This window comes from Patiria miniata, unplaced genomic scaffold, assembly GCF_015706575.1.
Source record: "Patiria miniata isolate m_02_andy unplaced genomic scaffold, ASM1570657v1 HiC_scaffold_6, whole genome shotgun sequence".
NCBI classification, from domain to species: Eukaryota; Metazoa; Echinodermata; class Asteroidea; order Valvatida; family Asterinidae; genus Patiria; species Patiria miniata.
In genome coordinates, this window is record NW_024037073.1 from 2,807,491 (window position 1) to 2,832,199 (window position 24,709).

At 38.6% G+C, this 24,709-nt stretch overlaps 1 protein-coding gene across 2 annotated transcripts; it reads right to left on the minus strand.

Moving 5' to 3' along the window:
• Positions 1 to 2,430: 2,430 nt before the first annotated feature.
• On the minus strand, positions 2,431 to 24,150 carry LOC119743049 (rho guanine nucleotide exchange factor 33-like). 2 transcript variants are annotated; one of them, XM_038219382.1, is made up of 12 exons: positions 23,816 to 24,150; positions 18,337 to 18,438; positions 17,780 to 17,820; positions 16,387 to 16,551; positions 15,364 to 15,509; positions 12,740 to 12,993; positions 11,571 to 11,701; positions 9,943 to 10,015; positions 6,194 to 6,323; positions 5,180 to 5,318; positions 3,081 to 3,188; positions 2,431 to 2,598 (listed from the first exon to the last, which is right to left on the minus strand). In XM_038219382.1, exons 2-12 carry the CDS (start codon positions 18,350 to 18,352, stop codon positions 2,452 to 2,454), a joined length of 1,350 nt encoding a protein of 449 aa, XP_038075310.1. In that variant the 5' UTR covers positions 18,353 to 18,438; positions 23,816 to 24,150; the 3' UTR covers positions 2,431 to 2,451. The 2 variants fall into 2 exon arrangements, with proteins under 2 accessions (XP_038075310.1, XP_038075311.1); XM_038219383.1 differs by lacking the exon at positions 23,816 to 24,150 and adding an exon at positions 21,147 to 21,626.
• Between the last annotated feature and the right edge of the window lie 559 nt (positions 24,151 to 24,709).

A 24,709-nucleotide genomic window follows, 5' to 3' on the forward strand; every position in this document is an offset into this window, starting at 1 on the left:
CTGTCTGTTTGGAATATATCATGGATGATGAAAAGTTAGATAAACGTCTGAGAAAGCTTGGTTCTTGGCTGCAAATTTGAGGGGAACTAGATTGTTATTTGTAATTTGGGAGGTCATCCATGTTTGAAATCCCAATTAAAGAAAATTTCAGCTGTCTGAAATCTCAACAGTTTCATAGTTTTAAAAATTCCACTGGAAAATGTTTCTTCTAAAAATACTTAAAAATTTAAGAAAAGTAGGAAACAGGGCTAGAAGTCATGCATGATGAAAAGTAAGATCAGTGTTCGAGAAAGCTTGGTTCTTGGCTGCAAATTTGAGGGGAACTAGATTGTTATTTGTAATTTGGGAGGTCATCCATGTTTGAAATCCCAATTAAAGAAAATTTCAGCTGTCTGAAATCTCAACACTTTCATAGTTTTAAAGATTGCACTGGAAAATGTTTCTTCTAAAAAATACCTAAAAATTAAAGAAAAGTAGGAAACAGGGCTAGAAGTCATGCATGATGAAAAGTAAGATCAGTGTCCAAGAAAGCTTGGTTCTTGGCTGCAAATTTGAGGGGAACTAGAATTGTTATTTGTAATTTGGGAGGTCGTCGACGTTTGAAATCCTAATTAAAGAAAATTTCAGCTCTGAAATCTCAACAATTTCATAGCTTTAAAAATTGCACTGGAAAATGTTTCTTCTAAAAAATACTTAAAACTTAAAGAAAAGTAGGAAACAGGGCTGGAAGTCATGCACGATGAAAAGTGATATCGGTGTCCGAGAAAGCTTGGTTCTTGGCTGCAAATTTGAGGGGAACTAGAATTGTTATTTGTAATTTGGGAGGTCGTCCATGTTTGAAATCCCAATTACAGAAAATTTCAGCTGTCTGAAATCTCAACACTTTCATAGTTTTAAAGATTGCACTGGAAAATGTTTCTTCTACAAAATACTTAAAACTTAAAGAAAAGTAGGAAACAGGGCTAGAAGTCATGCATGATGAAAAGTAATATCAGTGTCCGAGAAAGCTTGGTTCTTGACTGCAAATTTGAGGGGAAGTAGAATTGTTATTTGTAATTGGGAGGTCATCCATGTTTGAAATCCTAATTAGAAGCAATTTCAGCTCTGAAATCTGAACACTTTAACACTCCAACATTTTAACCTGAAAAAAAAAAGTTTCTTTAAGAAGATAATGGGAAATAAAAACATTAAAGAAAAGCAGGGAACAGGGCCAGAAGTCATGAAACCATGACTGGTTACTGGGAACCAGTCAAATATAATAGACATAGTGTGAAATTTTGGCTAGTTAACAGCTTTTGCTAAGTAATTTTTTTTTTCTGGGATCAACATCTTTCTGGTCACGTCAGATTCACAAAACTGGCCCCCAATCGTCGCCTATTGTGTGACTTTTCTAAGCAATTATTTCCGCTGGGCAATTTCACGGATTGCCGCCCCGGTGTCAATATCTGACTATTGACACTTTGGTCATTATACCCTAAATCCATTTGTCCTTCAGACTGTTGCAAGGCAGACAATATTGATTGTCGGTAAACTTCAATGATATCAATCCACTGATTGACCTTGCTATTGTTGCAAGTTTTCAGTGTGTCCTTAAAGAGGAACATCCCATTGCTGTCACTTGGTTTTTCACAATTCTGAACAAGGGAGGATTTTTTTAGAATTGACTGGGGAATATGTGTCTCAATTCTTACACCCCCTCCCCCTGTACCAGCCTCCCCCACCCCACACCACCCTCCCCCTGCTCCACCCCCATGAAGCTGGCATTATTTTACAGCAGGAAATTAAGCAAATTTGAAAAAAGTTTTGCTCGACTTTCTTCAGAATCGTGTGGCAGCTCTAAAAAATTCGGCCGCAGGTAAAATAGCTATTCATTTACCTCAAACACAAAGCTGTGTCTAATGTATTTAAGTAAGTTAATGTATCACAGATAAGTTGTGCAATGACAGGCTCCATGACGATCATGATTTGCTAGTAAAATAGTTCATTTTCAGTCGCTACGCCACAACTTACGCCACCTAAAATGATTGCGCAAGTTCCCCTGTAATTTATTGCACAATTCGCAGACTTACGCACTATGAAACTTTCGTGAAATGTGTCATAACTGAAATGTTGCACAACTTACGCAATAAATTGTGGTGCAACAAGGAGTTACGCCATTGCGTAAAGTTTCTTGAAATCGGCCGCAGGGCCTAATTTCATAGCGCTGCTAAGCACACAATTTTCTAACAGAGCCTCCGTTATTTCATGGAGATGTTAATCATTAAGCACAGCTAAAGACAAGTTCACCTCAGAGGAAAAAGTTGGTTAAATCAGTGAAGTAAACGTACAAATCTCCATGCACGCGCAACGCATCCACGCCATGAAATAGTACTTAAGGTATACGCACAATTTTCTACTATTAACCTGTTAAACAACGCCATGAAATAGGGCCCTGGTAAAAAGTTCTGAAGGTCACAGAAAAAAACTTGTGTTTGGGGAAAATAACTTGACCAAAAACTGTACCTTAAGATGAAGGACATAGGCGGGAATTCTCTGAATAGGAGCCAAGAGGTAACCAAGGAGATCTACTTGCTCGTCCTCAATGTCAGCTAGCTGCTTCTACAAAAAAAAAAGTAAAGTAATGATGAAATGTATCAAATATTGGAACTATTTTACTTGAACACCAAAAGTGTGCATTAAATGGGGAAAATGTATTTTAGTTCTTGATATGGTTATAAATTTATAGTTACAAGGACTAAAACTGAGATATGTCTTAAGTGCCAATAAATTAATGTATCTAAAGAAAATGTTAAAGTCCAAAATGCCAATTTCTGGGAATCGAAAAAAAAAAACATTTCCAATAAATTGTCATTTTCCAAATGAGTCTTTTTTGTGTGTTGTTTTTTTGTGTGTGTTGTGTCTTTTGATTCATTAATTTGAATATTAAACTTAAATATTGAACAGACTAAATTCCACAACCATATGGAAATGCAAAATCATTTCTTTTTCCATGAATATTCAACCAACTAAGTCTTTTAATAAAAGGTTTCTAACAGGTTTACACACTTTTATCAAAAGTCTTTTTTCCTGGCCAATTTTACCTTGAGAAAGTTGGTGAGCTTTGCTGATTTCCTTGTGTGATGAGAGAGCAAGGACAAGCTCTCGGGAAAAGAACTGATGTAGGATCCATACTGAGACAGGAAATTAGCCTGTATCCAAAACAAAACAAAAGAATTAATTAAGTATTCTTAATTAAGTTCCTGTAACAAAACATTTACACAAATTCGTATGAAAATTAAATGTATTTCTTTAAAATTCTATTTTTGACAGTCCCAGTTCTTAAACAAAATAATAAGAAGGTTAAAATTACATGATGGAAAATGTTCAGACCCGACTTCTGACCATTTTCCAAATATTTAATAAATTTTTGGAATTCTTCAGGAGAAAAATAACTACAAGACACACCATTTTAGAAATATAAACAAACATTTTCTCTCCTTTTTTTTTTGGGGGGGGGAGGGGTAAAATTCCTTCCTCTACACACTGACAGAGAAGGAAACTAGAACGGCGAAGCCGCCATGGCTCGCTGTCCAAGGCAGGAAGGGAGGCTGAAGGTAGGGTTGGGGATGGGCATGATGGAAGGGGATCAGGATTCTTGTTGATGTGCCTAGGTGTAGGGGTCAGTTTTTAAATGTCAACATAAAAAGTCAACAGATTACCTAATAAATACATGTGTATATAGGTTAGCCGTCACTGTATTATTGTGTAGTCGCCACAAATGCAGAACAAGAATGGGTATACATGTACATGTAGACACAGCACCATCACCACCTCCCCCAAACCTTACCCCATCCCAAAACCTTACCCCATCCCCAACCCACCCCCTCCCCCTCCCCCACCCAACCCCCTACCCACACCCATTCCATCCTCCCCTAACCATCCCCACCCTATCACCTACACATCCCAACCCCACCCAAACTCCAATCCCTATCTCCTTCCCCCTCCCCTGACCCGTACCCTCCCCTACCCCAACTATCTTCCCCTATCTGTCCTTACCCACCCTACACATCCCCACCCTAACCCTTACTCGAATTCCAATATCCCGCCCACCCCATTCCCCCACCCATACATCCCACCTGACCCCTAGCAACCCCTACTCTGATCCCTATATACTGCCCCCTCCCCTTATTCAACCCCTACAACAACCCATCCCTACCCATCCCTACACATCCCCAACCCAACCCTACTCCGATCCTATATCCCGCCCCCTGCCCAACCCCCTCCTAACCCAACCCCTACATCCATGCCCATCCTCTCCCTACCTGTCTCCCCCTACCTGTCTCTCCCTACCTGTTCCCACCCCACCTCTACAAATCCCCACCCCACCCAAACCCAGTATTCCAACCCCTCTCCCCACCCCACCCCACCCCAACCCACCCCGCCCCACCCATCCTAGCTTCCCTACTCATCCTACTCACACAAACCCTAACTCCAACCCCTATCCCCCAACCCACTCCACCCCACCTTCCCCTACCCCATCCCTACTCCAACCCCATAAACTAAAAGATCAAACCAGAAGCTCATGCACATCCCCAAAATGCATAATGTACTTGTACATGTTATACCGGTATACACACATGTACATGTTATACCAGTATACATGAACATGTAACAATTAAAAACTTTAACATTTCCTTGAATTAAAATTCCTCAAAAAAATCATTGAATTTACTGCAATGATATGAAACTAACTGAAGTTATAGAGATGATACATGACAACTGCTTTTAATTTTTTTCCCCAAGTTAACTAGAACCAAAAACTTCAACATGTTTATCTGAACGCGGACGGCCGGACGCCCGGACCGACAGACGGACGGATGTTCCAGCCAGACGGAATTGTGGGGTGATAGCATTGTGTTCCCATTATCCCTTTTTCTAAAGATTCCCTTCTGGGGTGATGTTTTTCTATTGTGAAAAAAGTGGGGTGATGTGTCCTGAAAGGAACATCACCCCACAAGGGTGGTATGGTCAGAACGGGCGGCCGGACAGACGGACGGAAATTGGTATTACATAGGCTCGCATCTGCTTCGCAGCTCACCAAAAAGTACCTTTCAAACCGTCTGCAATTATCTCAAAAGAATAACCAAATTTGAAATAAAGGGAGGAACTGTTTTTATAGCAATTTGTGGATTACACTTACACTTTCAACTCCGGCAAATTTGGCAAAGATGTCCCCGTGCATTCCCTGCCATTTGGCATCGCTCAGTCTGGTCTCTAGAGCACACAGCAGGCAGCAATGTCTGTCAAACATCTTGGCCAGACATTCAGGAAAGATGATACTACAGGAAAACAAAACAGGAAAAACAGACATGCAAGTCAGGTGGGAAAAAAGTCTCATTGATCTGAGTTTTAGATTTTTAATGGCAATGCAAAGCAATTCAAGATTCGAACCAGCCAACCGATCCTGGCCAGCTTGGTGGTAGAGTGGTAGGACGTCTGTGCAGTGTGATGGCCTAGCGGTTACGAACACTGGACTCATGCTCTGGTGTTTCAGAGGCAACAGTGGCGTGGGTTCGAGCCAGGGCCTGGACACTTGTGCCCTTGAGCAAGGCACTTAACCATTATTGCTTCGTCCTTCGGATGGGACGTTAAGCCGGAGGTCCCGTATGTTGTATAAGGCCTAACGCACGTAAAAGAACCCAGTAACACTTATCGCTAAGAGAAGGGGTTTGTCCCGGTGTTTCTGGCCTCCTAGTTATACTCCCTTGTGGAAGTCCTTAGGAGAAGAACCAACCAAGTAACCAAGTACTAGAGAGCAGGAGGTCATGGGTTCGAGCCCTACCCGAGTGATTGCTTACAACTTTCACTGGGGGGGGGGGGGGGTACACACAGAGTATACAGTGTTTATACGTTGGTGAAGGGCAAAACTGCTACATTAGAACCAGCCAACAGATCCCGGCAAGCTTGGTGGGCGAGTGGTAAGACATCTGCACTAGAAAGCAGGAGGTCGTGGGTTTGAGTCCCACCTGAGTAATTTTTTTCTAAGTTTCAGTCAGGAGGTTACACACTGATTCACGTCAGTGAAGGGCAAAGTCTAATTCACAAAAGACAGTCGGTCAGTGAGTCAGATACTACGAGAACACAATAGCTGGCCCCTATGTGACCAGTAATAACTGTACCGCACAACACAGTTACAAAGATGAGATGTGCTTACTTGATTTCAGAAGGGTGGATTAGCGACTCGGTGACCAGCGGCAACATGATGTTTTCTAGGAGCGCGTTGAGCTGACCAACATACTTCCTCTCCGACAAGAGGAATTCTTCAGCCAGCCTTAACCTCTCACCTGCAATATATGAATGATTCATGAATATCCTCATATCAAAGGTCAAGAGTAACTGGATGCGTCCTAGTAAGTCTACCCCAGAGCAACCTAAATATGAAATCTCCGGGCTATTTGTGTGTTTCACCCCCCCAAAAAAAAAAATAAATAAAAAATAATCAATTCTGATTTAAATCATTATTTTTTGGCAATACAAAAGTTATTCACTTTTGAATGAAAACCCTACCAAAAAATCAGCCAGCACTTAGTCATGAAATATTCACCTTTTCAAAATTCCAAATTATTTGCTGCCTGATAAATTACCTTAGTTCTCCACAGAATAGGGCTGGTACCAGACCCTCTTTAAGAATATATAATGTAGGAAATGGAAACCAGTCTACTCAGGGTTGCATGTTTCCAAAATACAACTGTAAAAAAGGCTGTTTTTTTTCGTCAAAGTAAAACACTGAAAAGGTCAAGATTGATTAGGAGAAGACAAAAATTCAATTATTGAAAAGCACTGGCAGTACATCTTGAACTGCAAATATTGTCATTTCAATTGCTCAGTTGGCAGATCACTGGTACTGTATTCCAGAAATCAAAGGTTCGAATCTCTGCTAAGTCAATTATCCTTGTCCAACAAAACATGAATTGAATGTCTTTATGATGTGCTGAGTTTCTAATATCTGGAAAGCATAGTCTTAACAAAGGATGAGTGATAAAATTTTGTCTAATTTTGTACATTAATGTACAGAATGAGTTCTTTTGTGAATTATTGGTCGTGGTTTTGTTACATTCTATTTGATAACTTTCAACCGCTCTGCAAAAATACTAATGCAAGAGGTAAAATCGATGTTTAAACTTTCCTTTTAAAACGTATGTACCATCATTTGAATGACGCTCAATTAAGCATTGTCTGAAAACTATCAATAACCAAAATGTTTCACTGGGAAAAAAAATAAACAAGAGGAATAAAACTCTCCCAAAAAATAGATTCAAAGTGAAGAAAATGTGCTACCTTGTTAAAAAGTTTGACTTTGCTAAAAACTTGTGTTTGTTTTAAACAACCCCAGCCAAAATAAACTTGTTGTCCGAAACAAAAACCTTCGAAAACCCTTAAAGATCCCTCCCCCAAATCCCTCCCACAAAAATTCAAAATCCACTAAAAAGCAACTAAAAGTTTTGACATCAAGAAAAGTGCCTACCCCTACATCGATTTCAAGGATTTATTCTGATTCTCCAGACGGCGACCCGCAAAAATCATCTGGATGAATTGCTCTCAAGAAAAGTCTTCCATTCATAAAAAAGTAACAAACGAAAATACTCCAGACAATCTTGAAGTGGTTAATGAGATCACTATACAGTCTCTCCTCGGATTAAAGTTTTAGACATGGTGGTTTGCGCACCAAACAATTGCCCTCATCAGATCCTATTGACAAGTTTTGTACAACGGGAACAAAAGCTGAGGTCATATAAAGAAAACAATACTGGCTTCACTGGAAATGTACAATCATTCGAACGATCATGGACAATCATGGTTGTTTCCTTCCAATCAATATTGACTGGCAAGTGGCCAATATCTGAGAATCAGCATCTTCTTGGGTTTAAAGGGAAGATACAACATTTGCAAAAATCAAAAAATGAAATGATCAAATTATCATGAAATACCTTACTGGATTGTTAGGGAATGACAGTCTAAACATCCTGTAAAATCATGGCTCCTGATGTGCTGATATTTTCAAGAAAAATTGTATTTTTCCAAAGCTCGTCGGCCGACCAGCGTTGGAGAAAACTGGCTTTTTTTCAAAAACTGCTCCTAGTTTTTTATATATTTAGTTATTCCGCATTTTCTTTGCAATTGGGTACAAGCCTGCTAGACTGATTCTCTGACCTTACAATTCCCCAAAGTCTATAAATTGCTTTATTTCATCTGAAGTGGGGTCAGGGAACCAGACTGCAAGAAAATGATTCGTTTTCTTGGTTTTTCCAGCATCTACAAGCCCAAAACGTGAAACAAGTCAGTTTAACAAAATTTACTATAACATACTAATCCTCCAAATCCATTTATTTCTGAAAATTGCAGCAAAGCAAATGTTGTAAATTCCCTTTAACCCAGGCTTACTTTTAAAGATGCAATGTCCGTACTCTCCAACAAATTGGATTTTTTTTCTTCACATAGTTTAACCTTTGAGTGATTTTTTTTTTTTAAAGAAATTTTATTTTTATTTTGGGTGTCTGTAACCCTCTGAAAAAAAAATAGCTTTTATTTTGAGTCGTTCTTTAGCACTAGTTCCAGTAGCTTAATGCTTGGTCACCAATTATAATCAATTTTATCACTAAATGATCAATTCATTTATAAGCAGCAAATTTTGCAATTGATTTTCCCGTATTCATTATATGTGTTGTGCAAAAGGATGGCAATATTGCACGAATAGCATCTCACTACACCGTGTCTGCATAAGTACTTTGCTATGGGGAACTTTTGTCCACGAAAACCCATAGAAGATTTTGTGACAAAAGTGAGATCCGGTAATCATGAAAATAGCCAATCAAGAGCCACAAATTTTAACCAATTGCTGAGAAGCCTTGGAGGGGTAACCAGCCAATCAGAGATCTTGTTCTGTGATACTTGGCAAGGCCTGGCTGAGGGGTGCACACATAAAAACCTTTCTGTGTTTGCTTCTTGGGTGTTTTTTTTGGTCTGCTTATAAAAGGGGGTAAGCGGGCAGAAACCAGTATACCCTGTATAAACTTTTTAATGTAATTATTCCATGACTAAACATGGGCCAGTTTTTACAGTGGATGTATTTGCAGGTAAAAATGAGAGCCTGATTTTTTTTCAAATGTTAACAATTTATTTAGTAATTTCATGCATTGCAAAAAAAAATACTATCAGCCGAAACATGGCTGTAAACAACAGTCCAAATTAAAATGGACTTTTTGAAAACAAATAAACTTACATGTATTTTGCTTGGGGTAGAATGGTGGTCTTTTTTTTTTAAGTTATCAAAACCTTTTTCATCTGATTTTTCAACCCCGTTTAAACTCACTTATAATACAGGGTCAGTAAAAAAAAAAAAAAACCAAATGTTTTAACCATTGTTTTAAGGAAATTCTGCATGTGGCATTGTCAAAATCTCGGATATGAAAGCCCAATTCATAAGCTTTCTTTTAGTACAAGAATCATTCAAATCACTCGTGTACTTTTTAAGTTACGGAATTTTAAACACAACCACGGTTTTAAGGTTCTGTCCACGGATCACAAAAAAAATTCAGTGTTCTTTCAGCAAAACGAAAACAAATCACATAGGGATGTGCGTGAATTGTTTTCGTTTTGCTGAAAGAACGCACTTTTCTGTGATCCGTGGACTGAACCTTAAAACAGTGGTTGTGTTTAAAACTCTGTAGCTTGAAAAGTACATAAGTGATTTGAATGATTCTTGTACTAAAAGAAAGCTTATGAATTGGGCTTTTATATCCTAGATTTTTAAAATGCTTCATGTAGAATTTTCCTAAAACAATGGTCCCAACATTTGGGTTTCATTTTTTTTTACTCACCCTGTATACACAATGTAATTTGAAACATTTGATAAAAGGGCCTATACATGTATTTTCATATTACAATTACATTTCAAATGCTCACCCTCGGTCTTATCATTGGAGTCAGGGTTCCAATCGACATTGCTGAATGAAACTCTTCTGTTGGGACTGAATGACTGCAATAAAAACAAACACATTTTATCCAAAGTTTCTTCCTCATATTAAAAATCAGAACTTATCAAACTTATCCCTGTCTACACAATATGTCAAACTGAATCGAATTTTGCCGATCCGAGATAAAACAGTTTCTAGAACGATGAATGCTTTATTTACGAGTCGGCCATATTAAAGAGGTTGTGGAATGCTCGAAGACATTTCCGTCATTTTTCAGGCATATGTAGCCTAAGGTGTGATGAAATAAAAACGACTATTGTGTCCGTCATGAAATGAATACAAAAGGTACATTTGAGAGCTGTTTTTCAAGTCCTGTTTCAACCCGATCGTGCAATTTGTGTAAAAGTCGTCGTTGGGGGCAGCAAACAAAACATAGTAAATCGTGACGTTATAAACAGGACTCCCGATGCAGCGTAGTATAAACGAGTCCTGTTTATTACGTCACGATTTACTATGTTTAAATTAAAAGCGAGGTCAAATCTTCATTTTTGGAACTTGCTAACAGAAATGAAAGTAATGAAATAAAGTTAATTACAAATTAATACCAGTCTGCTCCGAGAAATAATTTGAAATTTGTGATAATTATACGCTAATGTTTTAAGCCACATTTAAAAAAAAACTTGAAAGTGAGGCTTGGAAGGCATAAATTAGTCTGGCACCATCCCATTCAACAGTTTACAAGGCCTATTTTCACAAATGTGATTTTGTCGCAACGACACGTGTGTTCCTGTATTGTATTACGCTCGAGGACAGACAACAAAAGGAGTACAAAGGGGCCATTCATCCTCGAACGACGGTGCCTATATACCGGTATATTGTCCTCGAACGCCGGTTTGTTCACTAAGTCTATGGGAAAGGTTTAGATCAGGGAACAAAGGAAAACACAAAGCCAATCCTCGGAAGCATAGCAAAAAACGACTGTGTGTGTGAATGTGTAAATGAACAAATTTTTTTTTTGAAATTAGCACGATAAGTCGCACGACTTTGCTGCATAAATGTAAACGTGCTCATTAATCTGTACGTATATATAAAAACGTGCAACATTACCGAGCGACAAAATCGCATATGTCTAAATAAAATTCAAGGAACACGATAAAAAAAAGCTTTCTTGTGAATAAGGTCTATTGCAACCCAGTAGTGGATTTTCCAGAGGGGGTTGACTGGGGTGTTGAGGCCTAACAAAATTTTTTTTGGTGAAAAGCAGGTTTAGCAGTGAATCAAGATTTTCAAAGTGTTGAAGTTAATCATGTTGTTCATTTACATAATTGATTCACATGCTTGGCGGGGGGGGCGGGGGGGGGGGGGGGGGGCGGGGGAGGAGTAGCCATTCCAACAGGATCTGCCCTGGCAACCACTACCTTTTCAAATACAAATTCAACAAACAAAAAACAATTCAACAAAAACAATGTTTAATATCCCAGGCATTTAAAACAAACGGTTAACCTCAAAACTTTGACCCGAAAGCCTACATTGAAATTAAGAAATGCTCCACACACAAAAAAGAAGTTACTACAAAATTATTCAAAAAACAGTTGCAGCTCAATTTACTCAACACACCTTTCTCCTCTGTTCCCGTTCCCCACTATCATTTTCACTGGAGTTTGTCGAGCCATTGTTTTGCTGTGGCGAGAACTCAAACTGCCCGCTTGGGGTTCCGTCCGGTGAGTCAAAATTAACAGTGCTCCCAACTTTAATAAAAATAAATGATAATAGATTCGGTTCAAAGGCTTCATCTTTCAGACAGTGTAACAAATCTGAAGCAAATTTCATGGAGGTGATAAGTAAAAATCTTTTAAAAGTTAATGTTGTGTTTCCGGTTTCATGCCAAAACAAAGAAGGATAGGCAGGTAGGGTTTTTGAAAGATATAGTCCATCATTTGTCATTTGTGCATTTTTTTCAAAAGCACATTCAAAAGTTGCTGAGTCATGTTTTGAATTGCGCCCGAAATCAGCATCCTGGACACGTTCTCATTTACCCGATCACAGCTACGCGATGTCACACACTGAAACAACGAATTGTAGCAACCGCATGCGCTTGTGCATCGTGTCAACACTTGCACTAATGGAAACTTTCAAAAATGCATCCTTAGACGCATCTTTGGAAATGACCTTCTTTTTTTGTTTTCTTCAAAATGACAACATGCCAGAAATATATTTCACAGGTAGTTTAGTGTTATTACTATATTTAAACCACGTAGGCTTTTCAACAATAATTTTTGTCCGTTTCTTTTTGGATAGCTGCAAATGATGTACTCTACATGTACCTTTATAATGCAAAAAATAAATACCTTCCAAATGCACATGCACATTTCAAAGTTAGTTTACATTATTCAGAAAGTTTGGAATTAGATTTATTTGTGGGAAGACACTTAGTGGCATGTTTACACTATGCCAGCCTTTGTTTTGTAGATATTTGTTCCTCTTAAAAAATAAAGAAATAGATAAAGCAAAAACAAACGGCCGACCCTACCGGTATGTACAGCCGAAATGTTGCTGTTGGTCAGGTTACCAGAACTTGAACACATCATTATTACTATTCTATTACGGTCTTGGCACGGAGATAAGATGCTAAGCCTGAACAGCAATTAGTACAGTTCTCAGCTGAATCGCGCTTAACATATAAACCTGCGAAGCAATCTTTTCAGAGTGAATACTTCACGTTATATCACCGATTCATGTTTGCATGAATTGGCATTCAAACAGATCGATGTGGCCTCCTTACTTACCGTTGTTGTTCAAGTCGTTAGGGTCTGGCAGGGAATCCATGAAGGACTGCATTATAGGAGACATCGGTGTCTCACTCTCCTGAATGACACTCCTGCGTTCACGTCCTTCTCTCCCGATGAAGTACGCACCGGGCGTGCTCTTGCGACGGCGCAGAAGATCGTTGTCTGGCGTTGTCTTGATGTTATTGCTGTTCTTGTTGGCATCACCGTCAGACTTGGCTGACTGTGACATGCTTGGTCTGCGCTGATTTTGCCTGCCAAGTACGAATTCGGAGTATGAGTTTTATGAAATAAAAATCATTGTGGTAACCAAAATGAACTCATTTTCAACTTGTGGCCAAAACTCAAACTGCATTATTATGATTTGGGTGCCAAAACTATTTCCGTTTGGTGAGTAAAACTGTAATTTTCTCCAAAACAGTTATTCGGTAAACCCTCCTATTGTTTGATCATTCACAGACAGTTATAACTTTCTTCCACTTCCCTTGCCATGCATTTAGATACAGACTAGTTAAAACAGTCGGATCACATTCGTGTAAACCTTGTGACTATCAACAGACAAAAGAGGTAACTGGTAGGCACAGCTGGCATATCAATCACCTCCAGTCAAAGCATGGCTAGATCAAATTAATATAAGGGAATTCTTAACTGTTAAAAATAGTCACTTGATTGAATTTGACTGCCATGATGGCATAGCTGTTAGACAGCCTACGGTAGGTATTATTGATACTTCAGTGACCATATTTTTCTCAGTCCACAAATGTGACCTGTTCTGTCAAACGCAGACGCTTCTGGGCAGAGGTTGAACTTGAAATTGAGATAGGGCCAAAAATCGCTGTGGGGTGATTTTTTTTCGATTTTCTAATTTTTGCATATTTGTAATCCTGAACATGTCTAAAATTAAAAGTTTGAAACCCTAAATTGAACTCTTGAGTATAGTATTTTGGATGATTTGTTAAGGTATATCAGTTGAAAAAATGTCACTTGAAACAGGCCTTAAAATAGACCCCAAACTTTAACTACCATTTTCTCCGTTTTCTACTTTTCGAAATGATGAACTTCAAAATAGCATAACTTTGCCCAGGAATGACCGCTTTCAAAAATTAAACCACCTATTAAAAGGAAAATGTACATATTTTAACAAGAAGCAAAAATCTCATTTTTTTGACATTATGCCCAGAAAAGTCTGATTTTGACAGAACAGGTCACAAATTATTTCACTAATTCAAAAGTGCATGTTTCATATACAACACAGTGATCTTGAATTTGCATAACATAGGCCTAGTTAAACTGATAATGCTTTTTGTCTTCTTTGTGCACAATTTTTTTTTTTTTTTTTTAAATATTTTGCAAGGAACCGAAGTATTTAAGTTGCAAATCATTCAAAATCATTCTTCGGATGAAATTCATAGTTTGAAAGCTGAATTGAGACAAACATACAGGGTGTCCTGAAAATAATGGTGCATGTAAACCCCGCCATTTTCGCCAATTTACAACTGGAATTTACTTCAAATGTTTACACGATCTTCAAGGTTACAGATTTAGCTTGAGAATACCGTTTGTTTAATTAAGATTGCTTTTGTAAATCCAGAGATATGTTTGAAGCCAAAAAAAAAAACATTCTGCCCACTTTTAGGGAGCGAGTGCTGCAAAGATCAGACAATGCCAGTAAGGCTCTTTTGATAAGATTATCCCTATGGGTGTAAGACAAACATTCCATTCACACGACAATATAGGGTTTTGTTCTTATGTTGAAACAATTTAATAGTACAGACAGGTTCACTTCTTGAAAACTTCAATAAAAGAGTTCAATTCAATATAAATAAATATTGCACACTCTGCTTAAAGGGAAGATACAACATTTGCAAACATGCAAACACGAAATGATCAAATTATCACGGAATACCTTACTGAATTGTTAGGGAATGACAGTCTAAAGCATCCTGTAAAATCGTGGCTCCTGGTGTGCTGACATTTTCAAGAAAAAGTGTATTTTTTCCAATGCTGGTCGGCCGACCAGCGTTGGAAAAAAAACGGCTTTTTTCAAAAACTGTACCTAATTTTTCATATCGCATTTTCTTTGCAATTGATTACACACCTGTGAAGGGGTACAAGCCTGCTAGACTGATTCTTTGACCTAACAATTCCCAAAGTCTATCAATTGATCTGTTTCATCTTAAGTGGGGTCAGGGAACCAGACTACAAGAACATGATTGGTTTTCTTGGTTTTTCCGGCATCTACAAGTCAGTTTAACAATATTTGCCATGTCAAGCTAATCCTCCAAATCCATTGTTTTCTGAAAATTGCAGCAAAAGCAAATGTTGTACATTCCCTTTAAAAATGTTAAAATCACTAAACAGTAAAGTGATTTGGTTTTTAGACTAGGACTATACTGATTTTAACTGCTTCACAGAAAGTGGCACAAAATGGGTTTCTTGGCTTTGCCATTATTCAAACATATCTTTGGATTTACAAAAGCAATCTCAATGAAACAAACGGTATTCTCAAGCTAAATCTATTACCTTGAAGATGGTGTAAACATCCGCAGAAAATTTTGGTTGTAAATTAGCAAAAATGGAGGGGTTTTCATGCACCATTTTTTTTCAGGACGCGCTGTATATACCTTTGGTTTTCTAGGTTCTGCTCTGTTTGCTTCAGCCTCCGTCGCATGCGTCCGTGCTCCCGTCTTAATCTCTCAAACTGCTCGGCCAGTCTCTCCGTAGCTTGGTTGCTCTTCTGCACTTCTGTCAAGACAGACTTCAGGTCCTCCTGGAAAAGATGGAGTTCATAGAAATTAAGCATACTTCTCTTTCCTTATGTATATTACTTTGTTTGTTTGAGTGGCCTTTGGTTATATGGTTGGCAAATTCCGTAAAACAACTAAACAAACAAATAAGATCAGGCAAATTGGTGGCTAAAGCATAAATATTGACAAAAATTCTTTGAACAATATGTAAGAAAAGATGGAGTTTATAGGAAATCAAGGATTACTTTTCTCTCTTTACATTCATGTCTCTGTGGGGGGGGGGGGGGTTTGGGGGGTTTTTTGGCCACCACTTTGAGCAGTAATTTGCCATGCTCACAAATCCAGTTAAAGAAATTTTGTTGAAAGTTTTAAGAAATTGACTGGAGCGGGGTTTATTTGGAAATTTTCCAAAAAAATAAATAAAGAAAAACAGAAAAATGAAATCATGCAAATTGGTGGCTATAGTATCATAAGTCTACGTATTGACAAAAATCGCTAGCAATATAAAAATAACTCAATTTATTAAAACTGCACTATCCAGGTTGGCGTCAGCTTGGCGCATCCTCGCCTTCCACCTCCATGGCCCAGGTTCAATTCCTGTCCTGTTCCCTACGTGGATTGGGTTTTCAGTCCCTGCCTGATTCCATGGGTTTTCCCAAGAATATTCTTCTGGGGTTTTCCTCCGTCTGAAACTGGACTGGCACCCATATCCAGGGGAATAGAAATATTCCAAGTGGTTTCATGCCAAGGAAACTGGAGATAAACGCCGGCTTGACGGGCCATATTGGCTTGTGACAGACTTTACTTACTTTACCATATGTGGTTTTCTAAAAGTGGTAGGTTCGAATCCCGCTTCAGTCAATTTTCTTAGTTCAACCAAATATCCATCATTTTCTTTACCCTAATCTGATGGACTGATTCAGCAAGTTCCTCTATCTTCTGATCCGCTTCCTGTTTGTTGTCGTCCACTTTCTTCTGGAGGAGTCTGTCGCCATCTTGGATGAGGGAAAGTTCTTCCATGGCCTGGATGAAACCTTCCTTCATTTGCTCCACCAAGCTTTCAAGCTATAAGAATTATTTAAATTAAACGTTAAAGCCACAAAATTGCAAAGATGTATAAACAAGTGCGAATGCACAATAAGTCTTGCATGAAAGTCTTGCAGGAAACTGATCAAAATGATCCCTGCCAGAGCTTAAAAATGCGACGCCGAAAAATAAATGCAATGTCGATGGTACATATGGAACACCATACTTTTGGTCAATTTTCGGGCACAGACAGACAGACAGACCGACCGACCGACCACCAAGTGACATGTAGAAACTCCTGCCAGAGCTTAAAAATGATGATAAATCCATTAATTAAATCTTGTTTAATAACTCAAGAATCAGCATTAAAAGACCAAACTTACAAGATTTCAAAATGTTGCATTTTTACTTTGTAAACTTTGATTTAAAGAAAAAAAGGACTATCAACTTTTTCACATTCCACTTATGACACGTTTGCCATCTACTGCATCAATTGCTCCCTATGCAGATAAACACACAGCCAATGCAAATAACAAGTACATGTACATGTTAGTCAAGATGACAGAAGAATGGTGGGTGCATTTCGGGCAACAAGGACAAAATATTCTGAACCAACCCCATTCCTTACAATTAGTTGACAACGACAGGGCAAAAACCTCTTCGTAAACCAAACATACATGACTTAAGACCAACGGCAAACACTCCGGAACCACTCTCCCTTTGAGGAAGGCTTAAAAGTGCCCCCCTTTTGGAGGGCACACAAATCCTCGTGTGTTCCTCCTCATCAATTGTGGCGTTCCTAAACCAAATGGACCCTTGTTCGTGAAATGGGTCATTAAGTTGAAAGAGCTGTTGAGTGTTTGGGTTTTTTTTGGTTGGGCCTAGCTTAACACCCTGTGGTGGTTAACTCCAAAGTTGTATTGAAGGTGACAATTATATAGGTTGCCTGCTGTCAGCTTTGATCATTCAAATGCAATATGACAAAAGAAACGCATATTTGCACGACAAGGTGAAGAATTTACATGTAAGTGATTTTTTTTCTGTTATATTTTTTTTAAAGCATTTTTCAAACAAGATAAATAATTTTGAGGCTGAACAGACTTGGTACCTGAAACTATATTGCAAGGCCAAAAATAAGTTACCTGCAATTTTTTAGTTGTTGTCAAAGCAAGTTAAAAAGAATTTTATTTGAGTTCAGGAAATGAAGACTTTATTGAGGTTGGTATAGCTTTTCATTAAATATGCTTAGCCTTCAGTTACCACTTACCTGAGAAATTTGTGCCCCAAACTCTCCTTTGTGTTCCACACCTAAAGAACAAAAACCAAAAGGAAAAATTGAAATCGTCCATCACAAAACAAAGAAACAAACAAACACCCCAACACCCCAACGAACAACCAACCAACCCAACAAACAAACTACAACCATTATAGAAACTTAGTCAGTTTGCATTCTCAAAAAAAAAAAAACATAGTACTCTGCAACAATGGTGAAATTGCATTTTTCCCCTGTCTTTACACCCCCAAAACAATTCTGAATTATTTTTGGTAGGTTTGTAACTTTTCAGGTAGTATAGAATGCTCCTACTTATTCATGAGGCTTTAAGACGTGACAGAAAAAAACACAACCTATCTCAACAATATTAGTTATTATTTTATCTTTTTTTTTAAGTATCATATTTTCTTAAAGCAGACAATCAAGACTATACCTAATACATTTACTTTCAACTATACAGTTCTGAGGCACGACTTTAATGAGAATTAAAAACTTCAGTTTTTCCAGAATTCAGGAATAAATTGACAGTATTGATAACAAGCTAGGCTTACCTTTCTCCAGGTCCATATTGATTACGTTATTCAATAGTTCGGAATTCACTTATGTCGCAAACTCACGGAAGTAACATTGTGGATTTGGTTTCACAGCAAAACCTGGATTGAAAATAAATTTAGGAGTGGTCTGGGCAATTTTTCTTCACCAACGTCCAGAATTTTTTGGGCAGACTTGCTAGGACTCTACAACCAAGTTGTTGTCAACACCTTCACTTATTTTTCCCTAACAACAAAATGTGATGATTTTACATTTCATGAATGCACGCCACATGCTCAAGAACTAGGCTTCCAAGTGGAAAGTCTTCTATAACCCCCCCCCCCCCTCTCCAACACACACACACACACACACCACCCCCACCCGCCCACATGTTCAAAACAAGGCATCCTGCTCTAAGATCAAACAGTAGGTTTCACAGGTAAATATCATGTCTCAAATCAGTCCAGTTAGTAAACAGTTTGCCGGGGTCAGCTGGCCAATTGGAAAGTGGTTTGCATTGTTGCTGGGAACAATTATATTTTGGGAACAATTATATTTTGTTGTAATCTTCACAGTTAACTGTCTGAACCATGAATTTTTGGTCCGACTCGTCGTCTAGAGCACTGAATTTGTGGGGATTCTGTGGGAAATTCTGCAGGTTGTGGGTTCGAGTCCTGCCTGGGGTTGTGGTGCATGCGCCCTTGAGCAAGGCACTTTGTCACTCATTGCTTCTCCCCACCCAAGAGTATTTTGTTTTCTGTAAGGGCAGAGATGGTTATTGAGGTTAATTTCAGCCGCTTTGCAGGGAAATGGCAGCATCGAGCTGTATACTCCCCAGGGAGCTGAGATATTTGGAATGCTTCACTGGCCCAATGAGCAGGGCTAACAATGATGGATCGCCTTGAACACCAATAATGGTGATTACGTGCACTTTGTAAATACGCACTATTGTTATTATTAACTTTTTGGCACGTACACTTTAAAGTTGAGAACCACTCTGTTCATCATTCCGGGATTCTAACTTTATAATGGCAGTGTTTTTGTATTGTCCCCTGTGACTCAGTATCTTTATTATGAATCGTTTTGTCTCTGATGATGAATATTTTTTATTGTTCAGCAACTCTCCTTACTAGTCTGGAATATAATTTGTTACTTTTCAGCTTTTGAGCAATAAATCATTCAATTCAAAGTTTGTTTGAATTTCCCAGGAATGCCTTGGTAACATTATAAACAAATCTGCTGTACATTGGTCGGAGGATTTTATAGTAGTTGTCCCTATTGTCTGATTTTAGGGTTTAGTGGGGCAAACGGCTATTTAAGGACCTACATGTTCAGTGATGCATTGCAAGTTTATCACAGCGCCAAAAAGGGGATTGTTGCTCGGTTGTTAGCAGTACAAAATGTGAGCTCTAATGAAGGGGCATAGTGTGAGGGTCGTTTGGGGCCTGATGGTCGTCAATAATGGGCCCTGCCTCGGCCTTTGGCTCTCAGGCTGGCCATTATTGGGTACCAGGCCATAGGCCTAATTGGTTTAAACTACTTTTAACCATCTGCCAATTTTCTTAATTTTATACCACAGCAAGCTTAGAGTGCAGGAGTGTGGATAGGTCATTCGATAAATTAAGGTTCCAAAACAAGTATCATCAGGCAAAAAAAAATTAAAAATTGGGGGGGGGGCAATTTTTGTATGCAAGATCATAAGGAGGCATCTGCATGTAGTCAAGGATAAAAGTATAAATTGATGATTTTGGGAGGGTTTATTTTCTAATAGGGTAGGGGCTGTCAGAATAGGCTATAGGTAAGGAAACCGGAAGCAGAACTATATTCTTTTGGGGGGGGGGGGCACTAAGAATGACTTCAAATTATGTTACATTTGTTAGGTAGGTAATTTGCTATTCATAATCACTCTTGGAAGATGACTGCATTCTGGAGTACTTCAAAATAATAAAATCATATCAGACATACATGGGACAGAAAAAAAAAGTGGATCCTAGGCCTATACATGTACATGTATGAAACATGTAAGTTTCAAATTCGCATTTCCCAGACTTGTAATGTTGCATGGTGTGAGTCAAACATTAAAAAAACACTATCGGTCTTCCATCAACATTCTGACCGCAATTCAATCCACATTTGTCTGCCCTACTTCTAGGTAGAAATCAACCGGAACCAAGCTCCACAAGCCCTCCCGACCACCAGGGCTGAAAATCTATCCCATGGGTCAAAAGTTGACAACTTGTTGCACCACACTCAGGTGCATTGACAGATTTACAAACATATCAGTGTAAGTACTATATGACATGAATGCTTCTCGAAATACTCTTAAATAAGGAAACGTCATTCCGAAGGTTGGGGAGGGAGTGCAGGTTACCCTAAAGTGGGGCTAAGCATGAAACCCTTACAAAAAAGCTCTATAGGAATCCTGTAAGCATGAGGGGTGAACAAATTTAGGAAGACGTCCCAAAAATCCAAGCAGTAAAGTACGGTAACTTCATTAACTCCATGCTCCAAGTATTGATGCAAGTTTTGATACAGCTACTATACTGTCACAGAATGCAAAATGTAAAACACTGATAAGCCTAATTCTAGAGGGGGGGGGGGGATGATCAACTTCTGTAAGAATCTCACATGGATTTCCTTCACAAAGCAAACTCAAGCAGTTTCTGCACTATCAAGGCTACAAAACAAATGACAACTGGAAAACTGACAACAATACCCAACACTGGCCAATCTATTCCGCTTTCTCTGGCAGAAAACAAAGTTTTAGCTGGGAATACAAACTGATGCCGCGCTGCAATAAAACTCCATTAAAAAAGTAATCAACTCTCACCCTTTTTTTCTCTCACAGACAGTACAGTTTCCCAAGATAAAGTAAATCCTTTTGGCAGAATGAACAAGCAGTCTTCAACTCCACATAGGAGGTCATAGTTCCAATGCCACAAGTTTCAACTGTATGAAGAGAACACTTTCTCTGAAGAGTTCAATCTCCGAACGCCACAGCTGACTAATGTACTGTCGTGAACTGAAGTGCGAAGGCTCTGTCGATGGGACAGGATCAATGAGACGATAAACTAACCTTCCCTAGCATCAGGAACAGACAAGAGAACCAACCAGCCGTTAAGTATCAAGGGATTAGCGGGGACTGAGAGTACAAACAAAGACAGATGAAGAGGCACGCTGGATAAAAGAAGACATTGGAGGGAGGGACACAGAATACCCATCAAGAAACAAGATCAGGCAGATAATGACTTGAGTAGCATCAACAGACCAAATAGTCGATACAGCTATTTTGTTAAGCATCAGAATGGTTCGCAGTTTAGCAAATACCGGTACCTAGCAAGAGTACACTAAGCTTATTACATGTCCTTCCTAGAAATGCATAAAATGAGAACCAGTAGTGCTCAGATAGATCTTGTGAGAGCGGTGTGTTGAGAGATTTCAACGATTGACAGCTGATGTAAGGGTATCTTGGGTTGAATTTTTGAGATGAAAACTGTTGCCAAGTGGGCATGTTTGGAAAGTGTACTTTAGATAATCAATCGGAGTCAATAGGCCTATTGTTTTAATTCAGTTTTAAGTTTCTGGTCTCAAACCCCATCAACTTTACCACAAAATGGGGAGTAATTTGTTTGCAGAGTTGCTGGGTATAAATGACGGTTAAAATAATTTACCATTATTTGATTAGTTTGAAAAGTAAAGAAATCAATTTTCTTTTTTGATTCTTTCTAGATATGCTGCTCACATAGGAAAAGGAAAACACAAGATTCTGAACATAAGAAAGACAGAGTCAGGGTTCCTGTTGAAGGAAAACATGAATGCCTCCGGCACTGAAGTTTTTAAACCATCATTCAAAAAAAAAATGTGGCTATTTCAGATCTAAATTGAGATCATTACATGAAAAAAGTAATACAAATTTAATGCGAACTGCGACTACTGATTAGACTGACACTAAATATACAAATCAAAGAAGTAGGAGGGCTTAACACATTGGTCCAAGGAGAATTTCCATCAAGAAAAATGTTTGCTAAGATTGAAATTAAAGCCGTGCAACTTTTACGATTCCGGGAAGTTGTCACAATCCCCTACAAGCTTTTGGTGCTCTCCCATCTCAATGGACAACATCACAATGCACCCTCATTACCAAACACAACATTATCACAACGCCTCAACCAAAAAAGTGACTGATCAATTCTCGTGTCCGAGCCATTCAATGGAAGAAAGAAAAAAAAGATTAGTTAACTGCTGGACCATAAAAACCATTAATCAATATCCACGCTGTGCACAGGATTGAACGATCACTCTAACCGTTATAAATCGATGAGAAACATTGACAGTCTCAATCACAAGCATAAGCCTACTCAGAATGGATGCATCGGTCCAGGAAAAATGACTTGATCCTATAAAAACCATTCTGAATGCTGCAGGATTTACTTGTTCCGCTAATGACCAGTTGTGATCAATCTTCGTTTCTATTTACACTTATCAATATGGATGATGGATCAAGTGAGATTTGGGAGTTTAGAAATGAATGAATTCCTGCAGTTTTGGTAACCATAACCATTGTAATCAACATTCTTAATCCATCAATGGAACAAAAGATATGGTAGAAATAGAAAGTTTGGAACACTCAGAGGTCTTTTAAGGCATTTCTGGCGGAGCGTTAGCCTTTTCAAGTCTGCTGCGCTGGTGACAGTGCGAGTTGCTCTTCTTACTAACCCCAACTCCCTAGCATAATTTACTGGGAACCGTATGCATGCTGGCAAATTCTAACACCCACATGGGAAATCGTACACTGTTGGACTTAGTTTCTGGAGGTATGCCAAACCAAATGTAAAGACCATCAGTTTAGGGGTACTTTACCCATCCTAGCAGATTTTAACAAAACCTGCTGTTTGGCTTTGATGGGTTGAGTTCGGTTAGCGTAAAGCTAGGGTTTAAATTCTCCTGTATTTTTCCAGTTCAGTCAAAACTCTGATCATTAGTAGCTCTACTGAGTGGAGCGCTGGAACTTCGGTACACGGAGGGTACCAAAGTTCCAGCGCTCCACTCAGTAGAGCTAGATCATTAGTATGTATCTTGGAGAATTTATAAGCCAATTTTTCTCCAATTATAAATAAGCCACTTTGACAGCCAAGCTTTTGTCCCAAATGACAAAAGTCTTTAAAAACTGCTCCTGACAAAACTATATAGGCCTAACGAGGAGAAAGCAACAATGTTATGACAATTATGGAAAGTGAAACAGAATGAATTCGTTTGTTGACATCATTTTGTTGACATTAATCTTCCACCTGATGCTTAATGATCTGTTGAATATGGAAACATTCCCGCAATGGAGCTGGAGTTACTCAAAGCTAATTCAACAGATCACTCTTCCTAAATAATTAGAATCTTCATTTTAGTTTATAGGCCTACCTGAGTAAAATGTCTCAAACTAGGCATTTAATCAGGTTTAATTAAAATTGTTAACTAAAAATTGTGAAATATACCAAAATGACTTACCAAACCTAGATGAATCAGACAGTGGTTCGTTTTTAGTTTCTTGCCTTATCCCTCTATGATGATTCACATACAATTTACAAGGTCTTGATTATTTTAACCGGCCACGCCGTTCCACCAAAGCAATCGAAGTGCGCGCCAAACCAATGACCAAGGTCAACATTGAATAATTCTGATTTCTCGAATTCAACACTGGCGTAAGGATACTACATTCTTCCCGAGTCTATTTGTTTTTGTCCATCATGATCCACAATATCGTAATCTGAAGTAATCCACTCATCCGAGGGTAGTTGTTCAGGTGCAGCCGTATCGAGTCAATCCATAACATCTAAATACGTAATGCTATCTATAGAGGGCGGTATTTATGTTTGGAGCCCCCACAAATCACCGATGAGAATTAGCTTCGTCCCCGCAGCAGCTAGCAAAGGTGTTTGAGTTTTGATGAAAAAGTCTCAATTGAGATTTCATTTGCTACCGTGTCTTCTTTTACTAGATTTGATCTGTAATCAGAAATATTCTTTTTAAAGGACATTAATCTTTCCCGAAAAATTCCAGAAAAGTAACAGTTGAAGTGGCTGTTGGTAAAATTGTTCATACAATAATTATTAGCCTTTAGACATATTTTACAAACAGTTTAACAACAAAAGTATGGCTTAATCTAAAAGTAATGGACACCTTTGTGGGAAAAATGATTTTGCTGATTCAACAAACAAATTGATACAAAAATCTAGAGCGCGGGTTATTACAAAACCAACCAGTCGGAATTTCAGCTCAGTGGATATACTTTTTGAGAAACTTTGAAAATGGTTCTTCATTTTTCTCGATGCATAGCGTAGGTTTCCCTTGAAAGCGCGATGGTTTGTCCTAACCATCGCGATGAAATGATGGAAGTTCCCC